The 25646-nt window shown below is 40.2% G+C and overlaps 1 protein-coding gene across 1 annotated transcript; it reads right to left on the bottom strand.

Moving 5' to 3' along the window:
- Positions 1-1395: 1395 nt before the first annotated feature.
- cmtm6 (CKLF-like MARVEL transmembrane domain containing 6) lies at positions 1396-13236 on the bottom strand. The gene is made up of 5 exons (XM_010865125.3): positions 12858-13236; positions 12446-12569; positions 3846-4022; positions 3602-3700; positions 1396-3372 (listed from the first exon to the last, which is right to left on the bottom strand). Exons 2-5 carry the CDS (start codon positions 12560-12562, stop codon positions 3208-3210), a joined length of 558 nt encoding a protein of 185 aa, XP_010863427.1. The 5' UTR covers positions 12563-12569; positions 12858-13236; the 3' UTR covers positions 1396-3207.
- Positions 13237-25646: the final 12410 nt, after the last annotated feature.

Here is a 25646-nt window from a genome sequence, read left to right as displayed (position 1 = left end):
TAGAAGTACATTTGGGGAATTTCTTAATGCGTTTGAGCCAATCAATTGTATTGTGACAAGGTAGCGGAGTTATCTCAGTTGCAGAGGATTACTTCATTAGTTTCCAGCCTCAGAAGAGACTGTGTGAATCAGACCTTTATGGTAGAATTGCTTCAAAGAGACCACTACTGAAGTACACAAATAAGAGACTTGCTTGGGCCAAGAAACACATTAGACCCAGTGGAAATCTTTTGGTCTGATGAGTCAAAATGTGCAATTTTTGGCACCAACAGCCGTGTCTTTGTGAGACTTACAGTCTGTGTGGTTCCCACCATGAAGCATGGAGGAGTTGTGATTGTGTTGGGGTGCATTGCTGGAGAAACTCTTTACTTAGACTACGAGGCACACTCAACCAGCATGGCTACCACGTGAAACGCCATCCCGTGTGGTTTGCGCTTAGTGGGACTATAATTGTTTTTTCAACTAGACATTGACCCCAAACACACCTCCAGGCTGTGTAAGGGCCATTGGACCAAGGAGAGTGATGGAGTGCTGCATCAGTTGAGCTGGCCTCCACGATCACTCAACCTCAACCCAAATGAGGTGGTTTGGGATGAGTGGGACCACAGAGTTAAGAACAAGCATCCAAAAAGTGCTAACCGTATGTGGGAACTCCTCCTTGAAAAAGCATTCCAGGTGAGTGCCTCAAGAAACTGGTTGAAGACATGCCAAGTGTGCAAAGCTGTCATCAAGACACACGGTTGCCCCTTTGAAGAACCTAGTTTTGTCTTCACTATTATTTTTCTATATGGAAAATAGTAAAAATAAAGAAACACCCTCAAATAAGTAGGTGTCTATGCATTTTCTGTTATCTTTTGGCCCACACCTGAGTGTTTGCTAGCAGCAATTATTGCTTCAAGACTTATTTTAGAGGTATCGGTTTCCTGTTTTGATAGATAGTTGGTTTCCTTATTTCTACTCTTGTTCTGACCACTGTTCTTGATTTGTGAATAACCAATTGTAACTATGTATATAGTGATGCACACACAATGTATAAGAACACTAGAAGATACAGGAGGAAAACTGAGGCTATAACACAAGAAAGACCAACTTTTTCTCTCCATCTGACTGACTGATCCTCGGATTATTTGACAAAAAGTGTAGTTGTATTTTAATGTGCTTTGATTTTAGGATAGCAGAAATGTCCTCAGTAGCAATAAGTTAACTTTAAACTAAGGATTTTGTCTTGTGATCAAAATGTGCCCCCTTGTGGACAGATTTCAAATGCATGTTGATGAGATGCCTCAAACAAAATTCTTATAAACGCAAATAGAGAAAATTGTCATGAGCTCTTTACCAGCAATCACGAATTAATGAACAGAATACTTAAGAAAAGATCATTTATTTCAAGGCAGATTATGGATACAATAGATTTTATTTATAAAATATGAGGATTAAGACAAAACAGTAAAATCTTACAAGCATCTATCGACAGATATTACCATTTGTAAGGCACGGGTTTAGATAGATTTATACAGAATAACAGATTCCAAGTCAAATCCCAACTTATTTTATGTACTGCAGATTTGAAAGAACATAAATCTGGAATACTGCCCTAGTATCACATTGCTTTAATTGACCACAGCATACAGTCTTAATTCAACAGCCTCTAATTTCACAGTAGTGGTCCAAGAAAGCACTGCTTTTGCCTCAGTACTCAGAGGAAATGTGATTTACTGGGCTTTTCAAATGGTTATTTTCTTAGATTCATATTGGCAAATTCAATTGTAATTACTTTTCTAAAAACCCTGGATGTACTCTGCAACCAACATAGCATTCAGCATTATGCTGATTTATGGGGATTAAATGACCTGGAGACAGTCTAGATGGGTGCACAAGGTTAGCACCGTTAGCACCACCACTCCCCTCCCAGGCAATAAATAGTTCATTTCTAACCTTGACCCTTCCTTCAACCAAGAATAAACAGACAATAAAAATGCATGGTGCTGTTGAAAACATAGTAAATATAGAAATATAGTAAATATCAGTTTCATTGTTATTTAAAATGTATCTATAAAGGCACTTAAAATTAGAGACATTGAAATTCTAGGAGTTTTCTTGAATGGACTGAAACCATGGAATTTAAAATTACCTTCGGGAATATTTTGGAGAAATCGTCATGTAAGAGAACTACAGCCATTAAAAATCATGTCAAACATAGCCTCCAGTTAAAACACTGTAAATGTTATATTTCGGAATGTGTTGGCTTTAACTGTACATATCTCAGTGTCGTTTCCCCCCACTAAAAATAAAATAAAATTTGAATAGGCCTCAACCTTTACAAAATAGACATTACACAGGTGCTCATATTGGATTACATATAGGTCAATGGTAACCACACTGATAATGAATCCAAACCAATCTTCTTTCAAAGAGTCATTTTCACAGGTAACAACTGTAATAAAGCTTCCTGGACGATGATTTTACTGCATGTTTTTGCAGTTGCACATTTGGCATAGGTAGAACATGAGGTTTATGTTACTGGTCACCTTTTGGGGTTACTGGGAAGCCTTAACCTATGACTGCTTAAATCCTAGCAACACAAACAGGCAGTTTACTGGGATATTCTACTGGGCATGCTGAGAACTTCATAGCATCTTATTTGTTACTGTATAAAGTTTCTCGTATGATGATTCCTAAGCGTCAATGTGACATCAACTAAAGCTAGCTAGAGTTTAAAAATCCTGAGTAGATCTAGTTTTGCTTTGTAATATACCATTTAAGACATATTTTAAAGAAGCAAAATGGTATATGAACAACAAGTCTGTTCCATCACTCAATGTAGACTCATCATCTTTGACACTTTCTGAACTCTGACCACACATTATGAAATTTGAAACCACAAAAACAGACAGTGGAAGCAAAGAGAAGGTACAGGAAAAGCAGCCAAAAAGGCAAGAATTGAATTTTATGGGTTATCATTAACAAAGGTCAAATGTGTTCTCACATTAAAAAAAAACATCCTTGCAATATATATATATAGTATTGTTATTAATATTTTCAGGTTGAAAGTTGCGCTTTCAGTAAAACAATTTGTCTTCAATTTATTTCCTGATTTTAAGCAGGATTTTAACTGGTCTTCTGATGGTCCTAGAGTGTTGGTTGCTTGCATGTGTGTATGATGAAGAGAGTGATACCAGTGTTTCACTTGTATGGGTCTCCTTGGGTCTAATCCGCTCCGCCGTTTACACTGTTAAGTTTCTCTGCCTCAGCCACGGGCGCCCCACCATTGCTTGTGGATGGCTGGTTGGTCTTTTTGAAAGGAAAACCCTTCATCTTCACAAACCACACAGCATCCACCAGGAACGCTAAAGTGGCCAGGAAGCCAAATATCTAAAAATAGTAAATAGTTACTTCAATTATAAAACAGCAGTAAATACAACTTGAAATAAACAAACTATTGATGGAGTTTATGACAAGATTCATGATATTTTTAAGATATATTTCATGAAATATAAACCCAGGTTGGTTCGGGCTGGTATTTTGGCTTCAACTGAAAAAAATAATAACAGTAATCAAACCCTGAGGTGTGAGGAGAGTGTGAGGACAGTTTTTTATTTACCACGGCAGCCTTCTCCAGGTCAGTTCCACCATTACGAGAGGAAAACACAATGGAGGCAATGAAGAAGACAACACAGATCACAGCTGTGTACACAAAGTCCTGTGAGAGATGAGGCAGGACAATTTTTACACAACACCACAGTATGCACACACACACACACGATTCAGGAACAAATGCTATTAAAGGTTAACACAAAAAAAGTAAAAAGAGCCCCATGTTACAAATGCTCACACACAATACTCACCAGTGTGGGCCAGGAGTCTATGCCGACTCTTTTGTGCAGATTGGTGGAGAGGAGGATGAGGAGTAGAGCAGTGAAGAGGAAAGCAGTGCAGCTGACAAACTCAAAGAAATACAGCGGGGAGCACTGCGAACAAGTTGTCACTACTTCTTCAAGAATGAAGGCCACAAACGACAGGAGCTGAGAACAGACAGACATTTAAACCAACTGTGATGGCCTCATATTTGCATGTAGTAACCACTTCACAGCAGCAGGTGGCACTGTGGTACTTCTGTCAGATATATATGGGAAGTGTCTCAGAAGGCAGATTTTATTAAGTCATTAATGCTGCTTGTGCATTAAATACATGAACTTTTAACACAAGCACTGTGCCAGTTTAACAGCTGAATTTACATTAGTAACTTGTGATCTGACTTATGATCTTACAAAGCAAGTAAATGAGGGTTAAGAACATTCCATAATAGTCTATGCAAAACAGAGGAAGGGACTAGTCTTTCATGTTACTTAAACAACAAGACAATTCTGTGTGACTGTGACAGCATTCTTTACAAAGGTCATTACAGGGTATCCCTTTCCGCAGCTCCAACTAGCTGTGGAAGCTCAAGATACTGGTTTCATTCATAGCACACACACAGAGACTGTTCCAATTATAATTTTGGCCCACTTTAGGAACTGTCCCGTGTTTTCTCAATAACTGCTTGAGCTGAAGATCCTAAGAAACAAGGCAGGACAATTCTGATCCAACCAAGGGACTGGACAACACAGAGCCAGCCAGGCCAAACCACACTATTTATTTCTTCCTTGTCCACAGTTTAGAAGGAACAGAGTAGGTCTGCTTCCTCAGGTATCAAGGACAGCCATTCTGCTAGCATACAATAGGAAGAAAACACATTATGGTGAGGGTCTGTCCTCAACAGTACAACTTCCCAGACCACAGCCACATCCTTACTGTAGTATGGTTTTAATGTCCCATGAATAGCCAAAACAACACCTAAAAATACACCATATGTGGGTGGTCATTACTACTATATGGAGTGTGGAAACAGGCTTTATTACAGTGTGGCAGACCCCTGCCCACATCTTTCTGGAGAGATTTAAATACTTTCTTTTGGAGTCGTTCTCCCTTCGAAATGTGGTTAAGTATGTGTGTGTGTGTGTGTGTGTGTGTGTGTGTGTGTGTGTGTGTGTGTGTGTGTGTGTGTGTGTGTGTGCTGTTAAAATACAACATGGCTTTTTGAAAGTACTCAGACCTCTATACTTTCTTCATGTTATGTTGCGTTATGGCCTTACAGTGAGGGAAAAAAATATTTGATCAAATGTATTTATAAAGCCCTTTTTACAACAGCAGTTGTCACAAAGTGCTTTTACAGAGACACCCGGGCCTTAAACCCTAAGGAGCAAACAACAGTAGTGTTGAATTTCCCCTGCTGATTTTGTACATTTGCCCACTGACATTATCATTCTATTATTTTAATGGTAGGTTTATTTGAACAGTGAGAGACAGAATAACAGCAAAAAGATCCAGAAAAACGCACGCCAAGATTTTTCTACATTGATTTGCCCTGTGAAATGGAAGACTTTTTATAGAGCTGGTTGTCCAGCCAAATTAAGTAACTGGGAAAGGAACCTTAGTCAGAGAGGTGACAAAGAACCCAGTGGTCAGTCTAACAGAGGTTCAGAATTTATCTGCACAGATGGGAGAACCAGTTAACAACCATCTCTTTAACACTCCATCAATCAGACCTTTATTGTAGACACTTTACAGAAGACACTCCTTAGAAAAATGCTTTTACCATGCTGTCACAGGACTCAAGGACACAAGGAAAAAGATTATCTGGTCTGAGGAGCCCAAAATGTAACTATTAGGCCTGAACTGCAAGCATTACGTCTGGTGAAAACAATACTATCCCTACATTGGTATCATCCCTACAGTGAAGCATGGTGGTGGGAGCATCATGCTATGGGGACTGGTGAGGATTGAGGGAAACATTAACAGACCAATATACAATGATCCAGAGTGCATTGATCCACAGCAATGCTTAAAAATAATCCTCCGCAACAAATAAACCTGTTCTCCCGCTTCTTCAGCTCCAACCTGAATTTGTACCTAATAATTCACAGTAATATAATAATTGCAAACTTTCAAACTTGAGATTGGTTTGTTGTGTGTGTATGTAAATATATATTTTTTATAGGCAAATGTTAGCTAGCTCAAGGTTTCTCAAACCTAGGTCCACAGATCTGTTTCGGATGCCTCCAGAACGCCTTCCTGGGAAGGTGTTCCGGTCCCGTCCCACCGGGAGGAGACAGCAGGGAAGACCTAGGACACGCTGGAGGGACTATGCCTCGGTGTCCCCCCGGAAGAGCTGGAGGACGTGTCTGGGGAGAGGGAAGTCTGGGCATCTCTGCTTAGACTGCTGCCCCCGCGACCCGGCCCCGGATGAAGCGGAAGAAGATGTATGTATGTATGTATGTATGTATGTATGTATGTATGTATGTATGTAGGTCCACAGACCTGCGCCAGTCCAAGAAGCAGTGCTTGACGTTTTCATGAAACTGTCCCAATAACTGCATTGACGCTTCCAATGTACACTACATAGTGGTTGGTACAGAGTGCTTTCTATTCCTTTCCTATGAATTTGACTCCAGCTTTTGAACAGTTTGAAGTATTAGCTATTATGATTTTATTTAAATTACAGGCATGACTCTAAGAAACACATACATTTCACTCACAAGTTTAATGGAACTGCGGCAAAATACCAATTGAAAGAAGTGAATGATTGTTCTAGTCAATTATTTCTTGATGCTCTTTGACATTTACATGAGCATCCCAATAACATGCAGATTAATGGCAGTCATTACTAAGGCAGACCGGGGCTGGGGCAGAGCCAACATCCCAATAGTATTCCCGCCCGCCATGTGAGTAACCTGTCGTAAGGCACAATGCCGAGCGCCTGTGGGGATAATTATCACTCTCCTTTAAAACCGGTGGTGCTTCACAGTTCGAGGAGGAAACTGGCAAAGGAGCCCCCGGACAGAGACAACACAATGACATGGTGGGTTAGGCGCGCAGGAAAAGGCACAGCCACTTAGGGGGTTGAGTTAATGAGAAATGGTATTGTCCCTTTTGTTGTTTTTCTGTTCTGTTTTCTTATGGCTTTGTCCTTCTCCCAGGGATAGTCACTCAATTACCATTAGTGGGGAAAAGGGAGAGAACTATAACTACTTTTTTGTTTCAACAAGAACCGTGTTGTCTGCCTGAGTTTATTTCCACTGTCCCGCAGGTAAACGTGCCTCTCAAAGGCATAAACAATTACATCACAAACCACAGACTGAAATCTTTACGATTTTAATTTACCTACCTTTACGTGGGTTTACTAACATGATGGGAGTAGCCTAAGGCATTTTATTTTCTGACAGCCTCAATATGTCCTAAAATAGAGAATGAATGCCTCGAAAACGAGGTAAAAGTCAATGGATACATTCCAGACAGAAAATAAGAATAAGAGGAAGTCCTTCATGATATAGCTCAAATAAATTCATTTCTCACTAGTAAATGTAAGTGAGTGACAGGAAGGGGTGAACATGAGTCAACAGCCATCTGCTGAAGTAGCTTTTCTAATTTCACGATCTGTCTTCTGCTTTAAAAAAAATATATGGCTATCAGGCTTGGTGACCCAAATAAATAATGATGTCACGCATTCACAGACTTAAAGAAATAATTTTGACCATAAATTATTAAATAGGGCTGTTTTGACATACAAATAGCCATGGTTGAGTACAGCACTGAGTCTGAAAACAAGTGGTATTCATGAATTATATTTTCTGGGTTTATGTGTGTGTGTAAAACTGTCGTAGGATTGTTAGATAAAACGCACATTTTCTATATGAACGCACACTATTAATTCCATTCGTAACTACAACATTTAGGAACGTTTCTACAGAAAATTCATCAATGAGGCCCCAGGAATCTTGACTCAAGTCCTGGTTTTCACGATTTTCTCATTACTTAATCACTGGGGATTCGCATTCTAAGTACAGTACATTTCACAGGATAAATAACATTATAATATTTTTTGTTATAGTGACTCCAGCTCTTGGACCAAGATTCAGGCACCAGGACTTAGAGAATTGTGACTCAACCATTGATGGCTGACTGACTGAAATGCCCCACCAAGACCTGGTGAAAGGGGACTGTGTGTGGGTTGGGCTGAATGGGTGCCTCATCAACACTGATGCAACTGTTCTAAAGAATGGTCTGTCTCTCAATATTTCAGGGAACAGTCCAGTAAAAATGCTGACTATCGTCACACCCTAAAATCACAAAGGATATGATTAAAAAAAAACTGCATGTTGCATATGGGTTCATGCTGTGGGATAAACAGCCCAGTTCTTGCGTGTCACATTCAAACACACAACAGTTAAAATGGTCACATTTGTAAACATGCTGGTTCTAGATGTATTTGCTGCAGACAACCAGGCATTACCAATGTGCTAGAGGTAGGATATTATGCTGGCAGCGCTAACTCCAAAATGTATTTACATTTATATTTCGGTTCAACAAAAAACAAGACTACGTAAGGTGGAACATGACATTTGAGAAATACTCACCAGGGTGTGTAGAATCCATATAAAGTGCAAACAATTTTTTTTATAGATTTGTCATATGACTGTGACATCCTCGTTAGTGCTGCTGGCAGATATACCAAGCATAGGAGAAAGGACATAATGCTGATTATAGTATTTAATCTACAAACTTGTTAAACTTTCATTTTCATTTTCTGGAGCTTAAAGAATACATTTGAAGACTACTAGATACAATATCTTGAAATACTAGCTACATGATTATGGAGCCATTGAGATACCAGCAATTAAAAACAGATCAAATAATAAAATCAAAGGTTTAGAAATACAGGGGATAAAAACAGAGGTCTCCATTTGTGCATATGACTCAGGTTTTCCCAAAAGCAGAGAAGTCGCCAGGATCACAATACATTCGGGGCTTAGCCCACCCACCCTCCCGGGACAGAAACTACAGGGTTTTGAATGTACACGCAATGTATCCCATGTACACGCTAGCGGCCTACACGTCTACATTGTCATAATGCGCGACCGGAATTACAGATGAATAGATCAGGGGCTATTTTTTTATTATTATTATTTTTGGTCAATTTGAGATCCGGGGCAATTGATAAAAGATCCAGGGCTATAGCCCCGTATTCCCAGGCCTAACGAAGGCACTGCTCAAAAGTCCAAAGATGAAATCACTGTGCTGTCTCATTGAGGACTTAGATAACATTTCCAATCTGTCGGGACTAAAACACAATTATGATATAGTGTCACCCAATAATATATGACATATTGAATCATTAAAAATAAAAGCTTTAAATTGCCATGTGGTCTCCCTGTCAAATGAACTGATGGTTAACTTGGTATACATGCATACCCCGATCAGCCATAACATTATGACCACTGACCAGTGAAGTGAATAACAGTTGATGTGTTAACAGAAGGGAAAATGGGCAAGCGTAAGGATCTGAGCAGCGTTGACAAGGGCCTATTTGTGATGACTAGACGACTGGGTCAGAGCTCAAAAACTGCAGACACTATAGGGTGTTTCCGATCTGCAGTGGTCAGTACTTATTAAAAGTGTTCCAAGGAAGGAAAAACAGTGAACCAGCGACAGGGTCATGGACAGGGCCAAGGCTCATTGATGCACGGGGGGACTGAAGGCTGGCCCGTGTGGTCCGATCCAACAGACGAGCTACTGTCGCTCAAATTGATGAAAAGGTTAATGCTGGTACTGATAGAAAGGTGTTAGAACACACTGTGCATCGCAGTTTGTTGCGTATGGGGCTGCGTAGCCGCAGACCAGTCAGGGTGCCCATGCTGACCCCTGTCCACTGACGAAAGTGCCTACAATGGATGGCTGGGTGTGTGTGCGCGTCACTTTCCTGGAGAACACATGGCACCAGGATGCACTATGGGAAGGAGGCAAGCCGGCAGAGGGAGTGTGATGCTTTGGGCAATGTTCTGCTGGGAAACCTTGGGTCCTGCCATTCATGTGGATGTTACTTTGACACGTACCACCTACAGTGGATATAAAAAGTCTACACACCCCAGGTTCTTGTGATGTAAAATAATGAGACAAAGATAAATCATGTCAGAACCTTTTCCACCTTTAATGTGACCTATAAAGTGAACAATTCAACTGAAAAACAAACTGAAATCTTTGAGGGAAAAAATGTTTTAAAAAAACTCACAATAACCTAGTTGCATAAGTGTGCACACCCTTAAACTAATACTTTGTTGAAGCACCGTTTGATTTTATTACAGCACTCAGTCTTTTTGGGTAGGAGTCCAAAACATTAATATTCTTCTGGTGAAGCCATGCTTGGATGTGGATTTGGATGTGTGCTTTGGGTCATTGTCATGCTGAAAGGTGAACTTCATCTTCAGCTTTCTGAAGATGAACCAAGTTACTGTAAGGTTTTTATTTTCCCCCCTCGAAGATTTCAGTTTGTTTTTCAATTGAATTGTTCACATTATAGGTCATATTAAAAGTGGAAAAAGATCTGACATGATTTATCTTCGTCTTATTTTTTTACATCACAAAAACCTGGCATTTTCACAAGGGAGTGTAGACTTTTTATATCCACTGTACCTGAGCATTGTTGCAGACCACGTGCACCCTTTCATGGCAACGGTATTCCCTGAGGGCATTGGCCTCTTTCAGCAGGATAATGTGCCCTGCCACAAAGCAAAAACGGTTCAGTAATGGTTTGAGGAACATTCACCAGATCTCAATCCAATCGAGCATCTGTGGGATGTGCTGGACAAATAGATCCGATCCATGGAGGCCCTACCTCACAACTTACAGGACTTAAAGGACCTGCTGCAAACCTCTTGGTACCAGATACCACAGCACACCTTCAGAGGTCTAGTGGAGTCCATGCCTCAACGGGTCAGGGCTGTTTTGGTAGCAAAAGTGGGACCTACACAATATTAGTCAGGTGGTCACAATGTTATGGCTGATCGGTGTATACAAACCAAAGTTGACAGATCTCGCCTCTAGTAACTTTGATAGGACAATGCGCAAAGAAGAGGGATAGGACTGCATCTAACTATTTACAGTAAAGTTGCCTTAGTTAACACCTTGGTGATCCTACAATTCACAAATGTAGTCAACTTCTTTTCCCGCATTACTTTTTTCAAGGTATTTGAGGTTTATTTGAAACAGTAAACCAGATAAAGTAAAACAGGGATACTTATACCACGAATATGAGTTGGGAAGAGTAAAATTATTAAATATCAGGGCTTTAAATCAATCTCTGAAAGCTTCCATTATACTGAAAGTATATCGAAAACCAAGATGGTTTTCAAGAGAGGCTAATCCAATGTATAAAAGGGGGCTCTTTGCCATGATACAAATTAAAACGAGACATTTTAAACATAAAACACGGATTAAATCATCTAACTTTTTTAATGAAGGGGGACATTTACAGTTCTATCCTCCAGAAGACCCAGATCAGATATTCCAGCAAATAATGGCTAAACTCAGATACATTAAAGGGATAATTTGTCCAAAATTCATAATTTTCTATAAGTTAAAGGAGGCAGTAATTTAAAAAAAAAATCCATTATTCAGCTCTGTCCCAGTCTGTAATTAGCTTTATCGTCCAAATTCATGAATGGAAACTGTACGTACAGCTATCACAAACCTGCATTACAAGCGGAAAACTACTCAAAAACAGTTCAAACTACATTCAGTATTCTGCCACAGTAGCATTGAATATTCAAAGTTTACACTGACAAAACAGCTGGCGGAATTGTCTGAATTCAAACTGGCACTAGCAAACTATTTCCTATAGCCACCATACACAGCTTCTGTTCTACATCTATCAAATGTATAAGGAAGGTATCATGATTGTTAAAGACATAATTAGTACAGACTGTAACGTTTCCTTACAAGCAACTCATTGAGGTATATGGAGAGTCATGTTCACTTCAAAAGTATAATCAGATCATTGCAGACCTGCCACAAGAGTGGAAGCAGAAATTAAAACACCAAAAGAGGACTGAAATATCCAGTATGGCAAATTAAAAATCACTAGTATAACCTGTAATACGTGTCATTTCCATGTGGCATTCAGGATAGTTGTGATCCAGTTCATGGTGTCTCACTTCCATGCCATTGGGTGTATGGAATTAAATAAAAAACTTCTGATGCTTATACATTCCTTCCAGTTTAAACTACTACAGAAAATTCTTGCAACAAAATAAATGCTCAATATATGTGGAACTGAACAGATAGCATTGTGTGTCTTTTTCACAATTAAATAGAATCAGTGTTCCATCTGTTCTGGTACTGTCCAGTTGCGGCAGAATTCTGGAATCAAATTCATCTCATGGCTGATCTACTCCCAAAAACATAAATAGCCTATATACTGCCAGTGCCATCTGAATATACAGTTTGTCGTCCCCTTATCTAAAGTAGTTTTAAATAACTGGATCAAAATGCTTCCCAACACAGGATTACATGTATAAAACAAAAAGGCATAACATAAACATTATCATAATACTGTGATAAGGACATAACTTACCACTTGGGCCACCTTTAACAAACACCTGAATTTATCCAAATTCTCTGTTGGTACAATAAACCACTTGGATTTGGCCTCTGGAACCGTAGTTGCACTGTATACTTCACTGGTAGACATTATGTGACTGAAATTAAAAGATTTTACGAAAAAAAGACAATTGAAAGGGATCGCAAAGACGTAGCCTATATCCTGTTGTATTATTGTATCAAGTAGTAAACTAGCATAGAGCGAAAGCGAAAGTGTAGCAGACAACTTTAAAGACATGCAGGATCACATTGAGGATTTAATCGTTGGAGGTTACAAGTAGGTTTGGCTACATAAAATACCGACGGAAAACAGCCTCTCCTAAGCTGTAATAAAGGTTTACATAAACCTGAATTAGTAGACAAAGCAAAAGTATAAAGGGACTCACGTGTCACTTTAGAAACCACCAACTGACTTGGCAAACTTGTGTACCGTATATTCAAATACAAAATGTTTCCTGTATTTGTTCAGTTCTTGTTTAAAACTTTGACTACAATGTGTTGCTCTCTTTGTTCCGTTCCAGTATAAAGCTTAGACAAACACTTCCGCAAATTTGAGGATTGTCTCCACCCCATACAGCAGCAAGACCAGACCCCTACAATGCTCGTCTTTCGGCGACTTCATTTTAAAACCTTAAAACATAAAATAGCCTATGCTATAAAGAACAAACATCCGTCTTACACGTTTAGAATGTGAGCCATATCGTCTCTAATATACCATTTTGTAGAAATGTTCAAGAACGTTTTGCCACCAAACGGGCGTCGTACTCGATTCGCAAGAAAGCGTCCGTGACGCATTCAGGTTTAAGTAGAGGGTCTCTCTTGCTTTCTTTGAACTCAATACTTTGAGATCACTATAAGGATGTATTTGCGTGCTGTAAATTAATGTCGGAACTTGCGTTAACTTCAGTCATTTTCAAAACTGAAAGCCTGTATATGCATTAACTTCAGGAAGGCAACACAAATTCAAGGTTTTTACTGAGGTCACAAAACAATCAAATGTGTTTCATGAAGCCCTATTTGCAGGTTCCGGCTTGACAATGCAAAATATATGTGTATAGAATGTAAAAAATTGTAATATGTAAGTACTTGTAATACTTGTTGAGTGAATGTGTTTACTCAACAGCATTAACCCCACCCGCACATTCAGGTCAAGTGATAGCCTGCTCCTCCACCTCCCCAGGACCAAGCTCTTCTGCTTGGGGGATAGGGCTTATACCTCGATCGCTCCTAGCCTCTGGAATGCCCTCCCGAACCAAGTCACCACAGACTATGTGCTCATTTAAAACAGGCCTGAAGCAATTTTTGTATAGGAATGCTTTTTGTTGATAACTGTGTTTTTCTTGACCTTACATGATATTTTAAATTTGTCTTTATATATTTTAAAATATATTATTTATTATATTAAATTCACTCTATAAATGTAATACATTATTATTAATTATAATACAACTAATAGTGTTGACTTAGATTTGGTATTATATATATATGTAGTGTGTATATACATATAACGTTTTGAGTGAGGAACAGAAGCTTTCAGTTTGCAGTGGTCTCTTGATTTTAACTGTTTTGTTCCTAACTCAAAATCTTCCTTTTTGACTTTTTTGGAAAGGAAAGAAAAGGGTGCAGTGGTCTCTTAATTTTTTCCAGAGCTGTATATATACAGTGGGGAGAACAAGTATTTGATACAGTGCCGATTTTGCAGGTTTTCTTATTTACAAAGCATGTAGAGGTCTGTAATTTTTATCATAGGTACACTTCAACTGTGAGAGACGGAATCTAAAATAAAAAATCCAGAAAATCACATTGTATGATTTTTAAATAATGTATTTTATCACCTACCAACCAGTAAGAATTCCGGCTCTCACAGACCTGTTAGTTTTTCTTTAAGAAGCCCTCCTGTTCTCCACTCATTACCTGTATTAACTGCACCTGTTTGAACTCGTTACCTGTATAAAAGACAACTGTCCACACACTCAATCAAACAGATGCCATCTTGCCACAATGGCCAAGACCAGAGAGCTGTGTAAGGACATCAGGGATAAAATTGTAGACCTGCACAAGGCTGGGATGGGCTACAGGACAATAGGCAAGCAGCTTGGTGAGAAGGCAACAACTGTTGGCGCAATTATTAGAAAATGGAAGAAGTTCAAGATGATGGTCAATCTCCCTCGGTCTGGGGCTCCATGCAAGATCTCACCTTGTGGGGCATCAATGATCATGAGGAAGGTGAGGGATCAGCCCAGAACTACACGGCAGGACCTGGTCAATGACCAGAAGAGAGCTGGGACCACAGTCTCAAAGAAAACCATTAGTAACACACTACGCCGTCATGGATTAAAATCCTGCAGTGCACGCAAGGTCCCCCTGCTCAAGCCAGCGCATGTCCAGGCCCGTCTGAAGTTTGCCAATGACCATCTGGATGATCCAGAGGAGGAATGGGAGAAGGTCATGTGGTCTGATGAGACAAAAATAGAGCTTTTTGGTCTAAACTCCACTCGCAGTCTTTGGAAGAAGAAGAAGGATGAGTACAACCCTAAGATCACCATCCCAACTGTGAAGCATGGAGGTGGAAACATCATTCTTTAGGGATGCTTTTCTGCAAAGGGGACAGGACGACTGCACCGTATTGAGGGGATGATGGATGGGGCCATGTATTGCGAGATCTTGGCCAACAACCTCCTTCCCTCAGTAAGAGCATTGAAGATGGGTCCTGGCTGGGTCTTCCAGCATGACAACGACCCGAACCACACAGACAGGGCAACTAAGGAGTGTCTCCGTAAGAAGCATCTCAAGGTCCTGGAGTGCCCTGGCCAGTCTCCAGACCTGAACCCAATAGAAAATCTTTGGAGGGAGCTGAAAGTCCATATTGCCCAGTGACAGCCCCGAAACCTGAAGGATCTGAAAAAGGTCTGTATGGAGGAGTGGGCCAAAATCCCTGCTGCAGTGTGTGTAAACCTGGTCAATAACTACAGGAAACGTATGATTTCTGTAATTGCAAACAAAGGTTTCTGTACCAAATATTAAGTTCTGCTTTTCTGATGTATCAAATACTTATGTCATGCAATAAAATGCAACTTAATTACAAAAAAATCATAATGTGATTTTCTGGATTTTTGTTTTAGATTCTGTTACTCACAGTTGAAGAATACCTATGATAGAAATGACAGACTTCTACATGCTTTGTAAGGGAGAAACACTGACGATTTTGCAGGTTATCAAATACTTGTTCTCCCCACTGTATGTATTTGTATAAATGGATATGTCATTTTCATTTCAACAGTATTGACAGATAAAGGTAACGTAACTTAGCAAATGACACTGAACGATTACACTTATTTAATCAAAAACCGTAATGAAATTGCATAGTGTCGAAAAATATGTACATACCAAGCTTCAGTAGTTGGTGTTGCCCCCTCTGTGTGAAATAACTTAATGTAGCCGTTACAGGTGCCGATTCATTTACATTAGGACACCTATGTCTTTGAGAAAAATATGTATTACTTGGTGAATATAACAAGGCGGGGAAATGGGTGGAGGGAAAGTTTACGAAGGGTGGTGGTGGACACGTACTATTCGAATGGAGGAAGCTATACTATGCATTTATATTTTAACACTCACTTGCTAACAATTGCAAGGAGGATTGGTCTCATTTTTACCTCATAGAACATACGTGTCAAAATATGGCAACTATACACAAAAATAAGGCTGATGGAACATACCCGAATGTTTAGTTTACAACTACAACTATAGCTATTTATTAAAATGTTAAGCGCAATGTTGTGCACAGTATGGATTAGCGTGAAATGTCAATGTAATAAGCCAGTACGAAATGCGTACTGCACTCGCGTTATCGCTGGAGTAATTTAATTGGCGTGGATGGAAATTTAAGAACAAGGGAAGTAGATTCAAAAACGTTTAGATAGTTGAGTACACCCAACTATCTAAGTTATGGTACACCCACTTCTCCAGGCACCACATCACTGATTTAGACTGTGAGCAGCCTCAAACGCGTTTCAAATGTGTTTTGATGTTTGTAGTATTTTTCCGTCAAGATGTGGTTGCAAATGCTGTGTTCGTCAGTGGAAACGTTGATTACGTCTTGTTTGAGTCTACCGTAGGCCCAGTAATATTTGGAGCGGAGTGCCTCCAATTCTGCCTTTTTTTTTTATACCAGTAGGGTGGCTTGGGTTTAACCGCCCCCCGTAATTCTCCCCCAAACCACCAAATGACGGCAAATTTTATTTCCACACATTCCTTGGTTGCTACTATTCTTGTTCATCTAGAGAATGTTGTTGAACCATCTTAACTGATCAAGAAATTCCACAAAAAGATTTTGATATAAGTTTCTATAATTGAGAAAACATTGTCACGTGACGTGATGAAGTTAGACCTCTAAACTGATTTTTCATGTCAATAGGTCTACGTAATCCACTTGTTCAGAGAAAATAATGATTATAGCAATCCTGTTTATTTTGTGGTGATCGTGTTTGGGGCTAAAGGCTCCCTCTATTTTGGGGCAAAATACCCCAGGGGGATTTTATCCCCTGAGAATTTATTGGTAAAATAAAACAAAATTATAACAACAAATTTGCTGAAATATAACAAAAGTTCCAGATATAGCCTCATATTAGTAGTTTTTAGTTCAATAGCTAGTTTACTGAGCATATATATAACATGTAATATAACTGGCACTGATATTGAATTCCAATTGATGCTCAATGTTATTGTTTTTGTGTTTTTAACTTAATATTTTTGCACAGTTAACAAAACATTAAAAAAAATAGTCATCAAAATGTATTTGAAATTGTAATAAATGTTATACATAGCTTTTTGCCTTTGGATATTGGAATGTGCAATATATGGTTTAAATTGGTTTTGTTAACTCACCTAAATACTGCTATCATGATTGAATTATTTTCAATGGTATAGATTACATTGATAGAATGATTTTGACACCTAAATTTGGAATAAATCTTAATTGGGGGTAAAAAATAAACAAAGTGTGAGGTTCGCGCATCGTTCCGCATCCAGCTCCTCCCCGTCACGCTCCTCACCTGCCACCGTTACGCTCTCACTTCCCGATACGCATGAACGCACCCAGCAATCCAGATCCCAATCACCAGAAAACTGAAGACCTGTGCCCTGTTGGCCTTTCTATTTAGCCTGTTCTCTGCCTCCACTCAGTTGTGAGGTATTGTTCGTAGTGGACCTGCCAAGCCTTTGTATTGCTCATTGCCTTTGCCGTTTGACTCCCAGCCTGTTGTTCTCTCCCTTCCTGTTCCCGTCCTTTCTCGTTATCCAGAAACCTGCGTCCTGACCTGCCTGCCTGTCCCTGGGTTCTCCTACTGTCTACCCCTGCCTGTACTGCTCTACTGTTTTTGCTCCTGCCTGCTCCCCTGTACATCAATAAATCGACAGTTGCGTTTCTGCAATTGGAACCACACAACCCCGGTCTCAGTGTTCATTACACAAAGGGAGCATTTTACCCCATCGGGAGGGACATTTTGCCCCAGCAGTTGGTTAAAATGCCCCATTTACATAGTTTGGCATTTGATTAAGTTGCAATGAAATAGAAAAATTCTGCCCAATTATTTTTTCCAAATGTATTTGTCTGACTCTAATCAATATGTTCATGCAAAAATCAGACCAATAATTGCTTTTTTTGGTCCAAAAATACAGAGTTCCTTTAAGCTGGGTGTTTTCCCCCAAGTTACCCTAATTTGGCAGAACATTAGGACAGTAGGAATTACTACCCCAGGTAATTTGAGTACGTATGAAGCAGAGACGTCACTAGAAAATGATGGATGGTGGGGCTAAGCTTTTTGGGGGGGTCTGGGTATAGTCCCCAAAACATCTTTTAATAATGTATTTTTAGAGTAACAATGGGTGTAAAATCAAAATGTGGTTATTTCTGGTCAAGGTTGGCAAAAAGTTTACCTATCGCTTAGTTTGTGTTAGACACTGATCAAATATGACTTAAATTCTATCTAAATTTTGATTAGCAAAACATACCATTGCTTTCCAGTGCTAATACATTTTGAACTTGAGAGGATTTAATTCCCCGGACCACTAGAAAGTTGGCTAATATTTACAGAAGACAGCTCACTTCAGATGAGCGAGTTAAGTCAAACTCAACTGAACATGCTGGCAAATGAATATGATTATATACAATTTCTATACAATTTGTAAGATGTTTAGATGTGATGGAAAGGTTGGCGTAAAAAAGAAATCACAGAGATTTTACAGACTAAAGCCCCCCTAAAATAGGCCTAGCGACGTCCCTGGGATGATTCGTTGGGTTTCCCCGTTTAGCCATTCCCTCAAACACATTATCACACTTTGTCTTCATGCTAGACTTGAGTCTACGCTACCACACAGTAAGCTCACCCAAAATACCTGACAATTTAGATCAATAACACACTGCAGCTTTACTCAGTAGGGTAACATGGGGCAAAACACCCACCGGGTAAGACGCTACACCCCTGGATGTAACTCTAAAAAAATAAATATGTATGTCACCATTATTTCTTTCAACACCTCCTCTGGCTGCCACTAATGTTAATCAACCACACAATGCCTCTGTGTCATCACACCTTCCCAGCCAACTATTAAAAACTTTTTTTCTGAATCTCTTTTTTTCTGAATCTTTAAAACCCAAGGCATTTTATTCTATTGAGATAAGATTCCCCAGGGGGCAAATAACACCATGGGGGTGGGGGACATATTACCCCAGTAGCTAAAAAAAATTCACCTTTCCTAAAAAATACATTAATCTGTCAACTGTAGCCAATCATTTTACTTTATAAACATTACTTATCATTACTTTATTATCCATTACCCTAAGCATAGCCATCTTCAACATACAAAAACATCACAAAACTTTTTGTGTCTGTAAATAGACAAAGATCTTAGATCTTAGTATTACTTCCATTCTACCCAAAATAAAATGATCAAATTCTGGTGTAGAAGTTTGGCTAACAAGTCCTAAAACATTTCTGCACTGTGCAGACTGCACATTTAATAGTTTTATAAAACTTGTAAGGAGTGCATAGACCATCCTTTAAAAAAAACTGATTAGAGTAGTTAGTGTAGGTTATATTGTGTCAGAATGGTGATTTATGGCCCTGGGGGGCGGGACTTCCATATTGATGTGACAGGTGGGCGGGACATCCGGTTTGCATGGGTGGGACTTCCGGTATGACGTATGTTAGGGTGGGACTTCCGGTATGACGTATGTTAGGGTGGGACTTCCGGTATGACGTATGTTAGGGTGGGACTTCCGGTATTACGTATGTTAGGGTGGGACTTCAGGAGTGACGTATGCATGTCCGGTGACTTTGTGATTTATGATTACATTGATGTGCCAGTGTTTGATGTTTTACAACGTCTGATTAGCAAACCAGACTAGTGTTATAGCAGGTGGGCTATGTTTGATGATTAACAAATGGGGCTTAGGGTTCCGGAATGTTAAATTCCCAGGCAGTAAATAAGTGTTGTGTCAGCGGTAAGTTGTTTGGTGTACAGCAAATGGTGTTCGACAAATATAAAACCCTGGTGTTTTATCTTCTGACAAGTGTTGCAACAGCTGGCATACAAATGGTGTTTGTTAACCTTTCATGTTATATGGGTTGACGGGCGTGGTATGTGTATTTAAATCACGCTGACATCGGGGTTGGTCATTCAGTCTTGCCTGAGCGAACTTACCTACACATTACAAAACATGGAGGATTGTGCTGCTATCAATGTTTTGGGTGAAACACCGGTGAAAGCTAACAGCTTAAACGCAGCTCAGCGATTTGGTAAGAAATTGCAAATGGACCGCAGAGATGCAATCAACATGCCAGCCCCGAAGAAACCGATGCAGAGTTTAACCCGAATCCATCAATTACACCCGGATATGGTGGCACAGGAGTGGAAATTGGACGATGGTCGGATCGGGGGATACATCTTCAACCCAGAGCAACCAGAGGTTGCATTTTATGAATTACCCGAAGGCCAAGTGTTTAAGGCTGGTGTGACTGATCAAATGGTTTTTAATGCCAGTTTATGGGCCACCTTTCGAAAAGTGTTTTATTTGGGGGCAAAACAAGGCCCACATAATACAGTAGATGTACTGTTTAAAGTTGTCGAGGGGCTGAAAGAGTATGACTCTGTCAGATTGGAGTTATTTCCGTAAAATATCAGTGGGTTAGTTTGTGACTGCGGACTGATCGACTGACTTAAGACCCCGAAGCCCCGCCTTAAGCCAACACCTTCATCAGCACAGCATAAAAACCGACAGACCGCCGGTGACATTCAAGCAGTCGGAAGATTTTACGAAACATGTCTCAAGATTACAACCAAGCGGTGATTGAAGAACCCAAGGCTGAGGACTGGCTGTGTGATGCCTGGGATGACAACGCTGAAGCCTTCTCCGGAACCCCCAACACAGACAGCTCGATTCCACCGGCATACCCAACAAGAAACTACCATTGGATTGACAGGGTTGGTGATCAACTAGGTCCTCTTAACCTGTCATACCTTTCAAATGATCATCAAAGCAACAATGGGTATGATTCTGGAAAACGTTGTTGGGGCTATTCTACACAAAGCATGCATCGGATGCGAAGTGGACCACCCGAGCCAGACAAGACATTCATGTCTCGAACCGCCTGAGTATTTTTTTGAGGCCCATTATGATGACATTGTGGCGACAGTTTTAACACCGCGACTGAAACATATGTTGGTCAAGGCTTTGAACGCATCTGGTTTTCACACACCGATGACTGATGTTCACGAGGCCGCTGAGAACTTTCTGCACGAGCTCAAGTTGGAGCCGAACATCACACAGAGACTGAGTGAGAACAGGGATGAGTACATGGACAAATTTAATGAGGATGTTGTATGCGACGCAGCGGGGTCATGGTATGATGAAAGCAAAGAGTCTGTTGTCTAAGGCCAGGGTAGCTTCAGTTCTCATGTTAACATGTATATAAACAAAGACTATGAGAAATCTGAATGTTTGTGTAACTTTTCTGAATATATTGGTTGTGTAATTTCGAAAACTCAAATAAAACATTGTTGAACATGTATTAATTCTCATTATTGCTCGAACACTCTACGATGTCTGAACAGGTTATGAAAAGTATTTACTATGACCCAGCAAACCCTGGTGCTTATGTGGGTAGAGAGGGTTTGAAAAGAGCATACTTGGAAAAAACCGGGGAGATCCTCAAAAATGGTGAGGCCGATGACTGGCTGCTCGCCCAGGATGCATACACGCTACACAGGCCTGTAGCTATACATTTTAAAAGAAATAGAGTTATTGTTCATGATATAAATTCACAATTTCAGCTGGATTTGGTTGACATGAGTGCTTACAGCGTGGAAAACAATGACATGAAATTTATGTTAACATGCATAGATGTATTAAGCAAATACGCATGGATTCGCGTGCTGAGAAATAAAAGCGCTATAGAGGTAAAGCGAGCATTTGAAGACATATTAAAAGAAGGAAGAACACCACAAAAAGTCCAAACGGACACATTTTGAAATGTTGATGAAGAAGTACAACATAAAACATTTTGCTACAGGAAATGATGTGAAAGCAAGTATCGTTGAGAGGTTTAATAAAACAATTAAATCACGAATGTGGAGGTATCTGACAGCAGCCAACACCCACCGCTATGTTGAGGTTATTCAAGATTTAGTTCGTGGGTACAACCATAGCTACCATCGGTCTATTAAGATGAAGCCTGCTGACGTTTGTGAAGAAAATGTTAGATTAGTTCTCAAGAACCTGTATGGCACAACATTAACGAGAAATGGTAATCAAAGCTACAAGTTCCAGGTTGGGGATACTGTGAGACTCTCAAAGCTGAGAGGTGCGTTTACAAAAGGCTATGAAAAAGGGTACACAGATGAATATTTTACAATAACAGAATGCATTCCTCGGGTACCTCCTGTATATAGAATAAAAGATTACGATGGTGATGTGATAGTTGGGACCTTTTATGAACAGGAATTGCTGAAAATAATCGTGGCCAAGGATAAAACTTTTAAAGTGGAAGCAGTTTTGAATGAGAAAGTACAGAAAGGGAGGAAAATGTGTCTTGTGAAGTGGCTTGGTTGGCCTGAGAAATTCAACAGCTGGATACCATCGGAACAGGTGGTTGACCTAGAAACTGGATAAAACTCCAGGGTTTACAGGATCACGTCATTTACATTGACTGCGATCAGCATGGGTGACGGTGGCTTCTACATAACGCTGCCCAGTAACTCATCGAGACATGTCTATCCAAGCAACACGAGTTCATGCTATACCACTAAATTTGCCAAAGGTATAGATTTGAAAGGCGATTGGGAAGTATCTTTGATAGAGTTCCAATACCCGCATACGTGGAAAACTTTTACACGGGGCGAAAACGCATTTGAACTACTTGACTTGAAAAACGACAAAACTTGGAAATATGAACTCGACACCGGTTATTACAGCAGCATATTAAAACTAGTGATAGAGCTCAACAGTCATATAAAAACACATGGTTTATCGGTGGGGTACGATGAATTTAAAAATAGAGTGTTTCTAAAAGGTGAGCCCCAGTTTAGTTTGAAATTTAGCGCAAAACTGGAACAGATATTGGGGTTAAAACCAAGCGAGCGGTGGTCCGCCACATGGTACGGAACATACCCCACAGATATTCTGGCAGGGTTTAACACCCTATACATCTACACAGATATAATTGATTATCAATGTGTTGGTGACAGTCATGTCCCACTGCTGCGAACTGTACATATTACAGGGAGAAAGAATGAAGTTGTCACAGTGACGTACGACAAGCCACACTACGTACCTCTTAGTAAGAGACAATTTGATGAGATCTGTATTGAAGTAAAATCTGATCAAAACCAGCTGGTTTCATTTGTAGTGGGGAAGGTGATTGCAAAATTACACTTCAGATCCGTCAAACAATCTTTTAGAGTTTAAGATACAGATGCAGAAGCTCTATGATGATCCTCAAAGGTATGTTGAATGCTACACAACACAGGCCGGTAACGGTTTACCAGGGTACCATGGTAGCTCAGCAATGTATGGGGCCGGTCTAGGGGGCCTTTTCCGAGGGCTTTTCCGGATGGCAATACCTTTGTTGAAGCGCGGGTTCTCCATAGCAAAACCACATCTGAAGAGTGCGGCTAGGAATATAGTCGGCGATGTTGTCAACAGTGTTATGTCACGACAAACAAAACAGCAGGATGGTTCTGGATTAATGGTTATGTCTCGAGGTGTTAGAAAGAGACCACCTGGTAGGCGGAGCCTACCCAAGAGTAAAAAACGCAAGAATGAGACAAAAACAAGAGCCAAGGTTAAAAGAGGACATACCCCCCGGAGGACGCTCAAAGGGAACACGACAAATCTGATTAAGAATATATTTTAGAGAGATGGCACTCCTACACCGTATGTCTGGTGAATGTATGAAAACAGAGTTGGATTTATTCACAGTTCCATTCACACAGACATCTATCGAGAAAAATACATACATTGAAATACCGACCCTATCAGCAATATCAGACGCAGCCCCTCTGGAGTTCTTTATTGCCGGGAATGGCGAAGACTACGTTGATCTAAACAATACTTTGCTGTACCTACGTGTAAAAATCACTAAACCGGACGGAACTAATATTGATGCCGGAGCACGTGTTGGGGTTATCAACTATCCGATAGCCACCCTATTTTCACAAGTGGATGTCTCCTTGGGTGATTGTTTAATTAGCCAGAGTAGCAACACACCCCTACAGAGCCGTTATAGAGAGCATTCTGAATTATGGATGTGATACATTAAAGACACAGTTTTCAGCTGGGTTGTTTTACAAGGATGCCGCAGGTCACATGGATGTTACGGACCCTGCAGGCGAGAACGATGGACTTACGAAAAGGGCAGCCTATTCGGCGGATAGCACAACATTTGAAATGATCGGCCCTGTTCATAGCGATATCTTCTTTCAAGAGAAACTTATGTTAAACGGCGTTGACATAAAGGTTAGGATGGTGCGCGGTAAAGATGAGTTCTGCCTTATGGGGGTCGGGATGTGCGTTATCGTTTGCATATACTATCAGCATCACTATTTGTCAAGAAAGTGTCTGTTTCGCCAGCCGTGAAACTTGGACACGCTCAAGCGCTACTCTCAACCAATGCCAAGTACCCAATTGAAAGAGTGTGTATGAAGACATTTAGTTTACCGGCTGGGGGTCGTGTTTGTAACCAGGAAAACCTATTTTTAGGACCTCTGCCAAAATGTATTGTAATAGGATTGGTGGACAATGACACTTTTACCGGAAGTTACACAAAGAATCCATTTAATTTCAAACATTATAATTTGGAGTTTATGGCTATGTATGTAGATGGGCAGCAATTTCCTAGCAAACCATTCCAACCAAATTACACAACAGGGTCAGCAGTGCGTGAATTTTACCAATTGGCCTTAGCTTCAGGAAAACACCTAAAGGACCAAGCCTTGGCTATTGACAGGTCGGACTTCTTACACGGCTATGCCCTTTATGCATTCAACTGCGCGCCAGACGAGGAATGTGGTCAGCACATATCCTTGATCAAGTCAGGGAATGTACGACTTGAGATGAGGTTCAGACAACCACTACCCCACACAATTAGTTTAGTTGTTTATTCAATCTTTGACTCCATTATCGAAGTGTCAAACCGGCGACAAGTCATGGTTGACTACTATTAGGAGAACTGTGTGGAAATGAATACCGCAGAGTTGACCAGTGTGGTGAACCAATTTATATCTAGGACCCATTTCTATGGTGTGCTGGCAAGTGACCAACTACCTAGGGTGCCTGTCCGAGATGTTGCATCAATGATGATTGTTAATACACACCCAAGCAATCAACCTGGGGAGCACTGGCTGGCTATTTACATAACGGATGATGGCATTGGAAGGTTTTATGACAGTTTTGGAAACCCCCCGGATTTTAAATATTTTCCCAAGTCAATCAAGGCCTTTCTGAAAACCTGCGAGAATGTGGAATACAGTTCAAAACAAGTACAGGACCTGGTTTCAACCACGTGTGGACAGCATTGTTTGTTCTTTCTCTTTCTAATGACAAAAGGTCTGAGTTATAAAGATTTTATGTCTTTTTATGCTGATGATTTACGAGAAAATGATGCCCTAGTCTCAAA

The sequence above is a fragment of the Esox lucius genome, chromosome 20 (assembly GCF_011004845.1).
Source record: "Esox lucius isolate fEsoLuc1 chromosome 20, fEsoLuc1.pri, whole genome shotgun sequence".
NCBI classification, from domain to species: Eukaryota; Metazoa; Chordata; class Actinopteri; order Esociformes; family Esocidae; genus Esox; species Esox lucius.
Note: the sequence above shows the minus strand (reverse complement) of the source record. Positions and strands in the feature narration are given on the sequence as shown.